Source organism: Ursus maritimus, unplaced genomic scaffold (assembly GCF_017311325.1).
Source record: "Ursus maritimus isolate PB19 unplaced genomic scaffold, ASM1731132v1 scaffold_23, whole genome shotgun sequence".
In the NCBI taxonomy this organism is placed as follows: Eukaryota; Metazoa; Chordata; class Mammalia; order Carnivora; family Ursidae; genus Ursus; species Ursus maritimus.
The window spans coordinates 37853707-37858738 of record NW_024424786.1 but is presented as its reverse complement, the minus strand read 5'-3'; the positions used below and the strand labels follow the sequence as shown (position 1 = coordinate 37858738).

Here is a 5032-nt window from a genome sequence, read left to right as displayed (position 1 = left end):
CAGCTGAAAGAAAGAGAGAGAAGTCTCAGCCATGCTGCTCTTAGGGATGACACCTTAACACAGACTGTCACCCAGAAGAAGTTGTCTATGAAGTTTCAAGCAACAATAGGGAAGTAGAATGGACACAAGACAGGAAACCAGGGAGGATGGTAAACTAAATACACCTGACACAATCACAACAAACGATGCAAGTCAGGAAAAATACATTTCTGTAGTCTGGCCAATAAAGCCTGGGGTGACCCAAGAGTAAGACTCAGGTTTCTAATGGAAGGAGGAGCAGCCCAGGGTTTTTTCTCTGCTATCCCAGGGTGAAGGACTCTAATTTTTCACTGCAGTAGGGAAAGGGCGGGGGGACCAGGGTGAGAGACTGGAACATGGACAGGAGGGGACCTTGGGAATACTGCTTTCAGGAGAATCCCAGGCTCCTGGTGTGGAAATTCAACCAGGTGGCACATGTCTACTCAGCACTGAAAACCCAGCCCCTGTGGGCCTTTGTGACTGAACCTCATGACCTAAATCCAGCAGTGGATAGGTGGAGAGACACCGTTAAATATCTTATTTCTTGACAAGATCTAATTTAAGTGTTTCACCTTCACCTGTGGCTTCAGGAGACAGAGGAAGGAGGGTTTCTCCTGGACACGGGTTTGATAAGGGAGAGAGTTGTAGGCAGGAAGTGGTGAAGTGGACTGAGGTATGGGGGGTAGGCCTTGGCTGTGCAGAAGCTGGTAGGGTGCCCTCCCAGCTGCCCTCCATGCTGACAGAGTCCAGGTTCCCTCCTTTCCAGCTGTTTCCCCCTTCAACACTCCCAACACCCCCATGGGATTGCGCTGTGATTGTGTCCACTCAGAGGGGGGAGATTGCCCTCAGGAAAGCTCCCAGGGAAGGATGCAGCCAGCTTTGGCCCTTCAACATCAGTGTGTAGGTCCCCAGGTGTCCTCCTCCTCAGGACGCTATGAGGAACCTGTGCCCAGGGAGGTGACCTGAGAAGGAGAAACGTGCCAGATGCTCTTGGCAGCCTTTAGCTGCCCAGAGGCTAATGTCATCCATCCTGTGGCCACCTTTCACCCTATCAGGGGTGAGTAGGGAGGCAGGTACCTCCACCACCTGTGCCCCTGGCAGAGCAACACCCTGAGCACATTCTTGGGAGCTCAGCCAAGCAGAAGCCTCTATGCACAAAGAAAGAAGAAAGGAATTACCAATGTGCTTGCAATTAGCAATTTTTTGTTAGAGGATATCTGATCTGTGCAGGCCTTCACTTCCATCTTGGCCTGAATGACTTCTTGAGGTGGGTCACATAATATCTTAATTAAAGTCTTGTAGCTAGCTGGTTCTAGAAACAGGAAGCTCTTCAATTCAAGTACAAAAGCTGGACAGGTGATCGCATTGGCTGGTGAAGAAAAAGAGATACAATTGATGTAAGGAAAAATTGTTTTCACCTGGTTACCTGAAGTCAGATCTAGACAGGAACCCTAGAGGTTTTATGATCTCATTCCACAATAGTGCCAATGACAATGCCTGAACTTGGAAACTGTGACTTCCTCATATCACAGCAAGCAGCAGAGCCAGGACTAGAATAGAGGCTTACTGATCCCTAGCTCAGTTTTTATCCATTTTAAAGCACATACCCTCCTTTCCAAGACTCTCCTGGTGCTGAAATTTACTTTCTTTTTATTTATATTTTTAAAAGATTTTATTTATTTATTTGACAGAGAGAGAGACAGCAAGAGAGGGAACACAAGCAAGGGGAGAGGCAGAGAGAGAAACAGACTTCCTGCTGAGCAAGGAGCCCGACTCCGGGCTCGATCCCAGGACCCTGGGACCATGACCTGAGCCGAAGGCAGATGCTTAACGACCGAGCCACCCAGGCATCCCCCCACTTTCTTTTTATTTCAATCAGTTAAGTGTGGGTGAATGGAATGACACCTTGTTTATATCTTGGATATTAGGGAAGAGGAGCTTTTAGAAATCAATTTTTAAGTGAATGGTAGCATCAGATCATTCCAGAGAGCAGAGAAGGGGTGAACCAATCTGGAGAAGAGTAGGTCACACCATTTATTTCTTTAAAAGATTTTATTTATTTATTTATTTATTTATTTATTTGAGAGAGAGAACAAGCAGGGAGAGTGGCAGGTATAGGGCAAGAGAGAAGCAGGCTCCCCTCTGAGGAGAGATCCTGACATGAGGCTTGTCCCAGGACCCTGGGATCATGACCTGAGCAGAAGGCCAACGCTTGACCAACTGAGGCACCCAGGCGCCCCAAGGTCAGAGTATATATTGGAAGATGCTAGTTTGAAACTAAAGAATAAGATTGTGTCATTGGATGCAGATATGGTTAAAAAGCCACACACACTCATACAAATACAACTTCCCTAATATCAGTTTGAAAACATTCCGAGCTTATCCACAAAGTCAAGACTGGATTTTTTATTCCAGCAGTGATACACAGAATATCTTAGAGAGGGTGAGAGGCAGGGACTGGGACTCTTTCCTGACCCCACTGGAACTGTGTGGAGACCTGAAGTGACCACTTTCCCTAGTGTGCATTCTCTATCCCCCCAAATCTTTGTAACCATGCTGTAGTCAAGGAGGTACCCTACCAGGCTCTGATCTGACCCCTGAGCAGATGTCAAACTATGCAGAGAATTTGAAGTTTAAATTAGAGGCAGCTCAGGGAAAGAGGAGGACGTTGAGAAAGTCAGATGAAATAGAAAGACTGAATAAGACTTGGGTCAGTATCCAGGCTAAGAAGCCATGCAAAAATATCGTGGAATGGATGGTCAGAATCTAGATAAACAGAAATCCCAGCCCTCCAAGTGTACTCATCCTATTACAAAGTACTGGTGGCACTCCTAGAAAACAGGAGGACTGGTAGATACAGTGAGATCTACTCACTAGTAGATACAGTGAGTGCTGCTGATTCCCAGAGCCCCCTTGAAGATTTATTATCAGAGACTAAGAGAACACTGGCTCTTCTGAAAGTGAGAATTCTCCCCAAACCCTTCCAGCTGTAACATTTTATGAGTCTGAATCCAGGAGTTAAAAAGCTGTGGACTCAACTGGCACCTGAAAATCTTTGGGAAAGAGAATATCTGGGAACTGCTAGAAATTGGCTTGATAGCCAAAGCTAAACCCTTGACAGTTAATCTCACTCCATTGCATAGCTACCCTTGTGGTAAATGTCAAACCCAAGGATGAGAAGAGACTTGGAGAGATTAGCATTTTGTTAAAGGTCAGAGCATGGTAAGTGACAGAGCCATGATTCACACTAAATCTTATGTCCTCTTGATTCTGAAAGACATAGCATAGATAATGAGAGAGGCTTCAGTGGAAACTCTTAAAATTTACCTGCAAGAATTTGTTGTAAAACTTCCAGGATGTTGGGAACTGACCAAAGGAGTCTTGAGCTTGGGAGATGGGGTGGAAGGGGAGGGCTAGTTCCCAAGTAGAGGAAAAAGAAGAAAGCCACATAAGTTCACCTAGTTCAGAGAAGGGTACTCACCAAGGCTGGTGCCTGTCTGACTAGAAATGATACTCACCCTCATAGCAGTAAAGAGCCAGAGTGACCAGCAGGACACTCAGGGACAGCCTCATGGTGTATTTTGCTTTGAGATTTCAGCTTTAGTGAGAGGTAACTAGGAGCTAAACTCAGGAGGCTGGGGAGCCCAGGACTATTTATACCCAGTGAGCCTTCCTGGTGCTGCCCAAATAAACAAGTGGTCAGGCCATGGGCCTGGCTTCCAGCCCTCCAATCCTTTCTCAGGGCTCATGTCCTCCGTTGAAGTCACAGACCCCAATGGCATGGTCAAATTTCCTGTTCATAGTCATTGCTGGCAGCATGCACTTCTCCTTTGTAGCAACATTGAGGTTTTAGTTTTCCAAATGTATAGTCTATTAATTGATGCACACCTCCCCCAGACATTAGCTCCTGAACTGCAGGGGCAGTCTCTGGTTTTGCTCATCTTTACTTAACATAGTGCTTGGCACACAGGAGAGGAAAAGCAAATATTCTTGCAATAAATGAATAAATATGAATTAACAAACCACTAAAGTTGGCTGGGGTGTATCTTCAGTATAAAATGATGCCTGCTATGCCAAGTTTCAATTGAGCAGGTGAGGGAGAAAGGTTAGTAACACGATGACCCCAATGACAGGAATGTGTGGTTTTCGGTATCCCAAGAGAAGACAATGTGAAGGGGAAGACTACCTCCTCAATTTCCTATTTTAAGGTAATATTTTAAAAAATATTTTTAAAAATATCAAAAGGAGGGCACGTACTGCATGGTGCACTGGATGTCCCAAGAGAAGACAATGCGAAGGGGAAGACTAACTCCTCAATTTCCTATTTTAAGGTAATATTTTAAAAAATATTTTAAAAAATATCAAAAGGAGGGCATGTATTGGATGGTGCACTGGGTGTTATATGCAAGTAGTGAATCATGGAACATTACATCAAAAACTAGGGATGTACTGTATAGTGACTAACATAACATAATAAAAAAACATTAAAAATTTATTATTAAAAAAAGCCTAAACCATCCTGTTAAAAAAAATAAAAATAAAAAAATAAAAAATATCAAAAGATATTTCAAATCATATCAAGCTCTACATGGTGAAAAAGAAGGTCCTCCTTAGGTTTACTTGTCAACTGGAAGGGTCACACCTCAGAGCCATCAGGATGAGGCAGTAGAGCTCCCCACAAGGGCTCTTCTTCTGCCTATCTCCAATTAGAGTATCCTTCTCTATGAAAACACAGAGGAGGTGTGGAAAATTCTTACTAAAGGCATTGGGAGGTCAGTTTGGTTATCCAAGGGAGCATATGGGAGAGCCATTCAAGGGTATATAGAATTCTGACTGGAAGAAGTGGCTGGAGGAGGGATCTTGAGGGAAGAGCTTGAGGGGAGACAAAAAGGCATAAACCACATTCCTTGGGCATATCGGGTACGTAGGTTACCCTGAAACATGTATTACATACAACAATGCATGGTGGCAGAGGAAAGGCTTTGTGACTGGAGAGACAGAATGGACTAAATCA

At 44.5% G+C, this 5032-nt stretch overlaps 1 protein-coding gene across 1 annotated transcript; it reads right to left on the bottom strand.

The window, feature by feature from the left end:
* Nucleotides 1-298: 298 nt before the first annotated feature.
* LOC103678234 (secretoglobin family 1D member 4-like) lies at nucleotides 299-4203 on the bottom strand. Its single transcript, XM_040638769.1, has 3 exons — nucleotides 3537-4203; nucleotides 1197-1387; nucleotides 299-367 (listed from the first exon to the last, which is right to left on the bottom strand). The coding sequence occupies exons 1-3, from the start codon at nucleotides 3589-3591 to the stop codon at nucleotides 299-301; spliced, it is 315 nt and encodes a 104-aa protein (XP_040494703.1). The 5' UTR covers nucleotides 3592-4203.
* Nucleotides 4204-5032: the final 829 nt, after the last annotated feature.

What these genes read in the sequence shown, in the direction of transcription:
- LOC103678234 (XM_040638769.1), bottom strand. Translation starts at nt 3,591, where the DNA reads ATGAGGCTGTCCCTGAGTGTCCTGCTGGTCACTCTGGCTCTTTACTGC. An exon ending in GGCTCTTTACTGCTATGAGG is followed by an intron (nt 1,388 to 3,536) that starts GTGAGTATCATT and finishes TTTCTTCACCAG; the next exon opens with CCAATGCGATCACCTGTCCA. An exon ending in TGCTAATTGCAAGCACATTG is followed by an intron (nt 368 to 1,196) that starts GTAATTCCTTTC and finishes TCCATGTTCCAG; the next exon opens with TCTCTCACCCTGGTCCCCCC.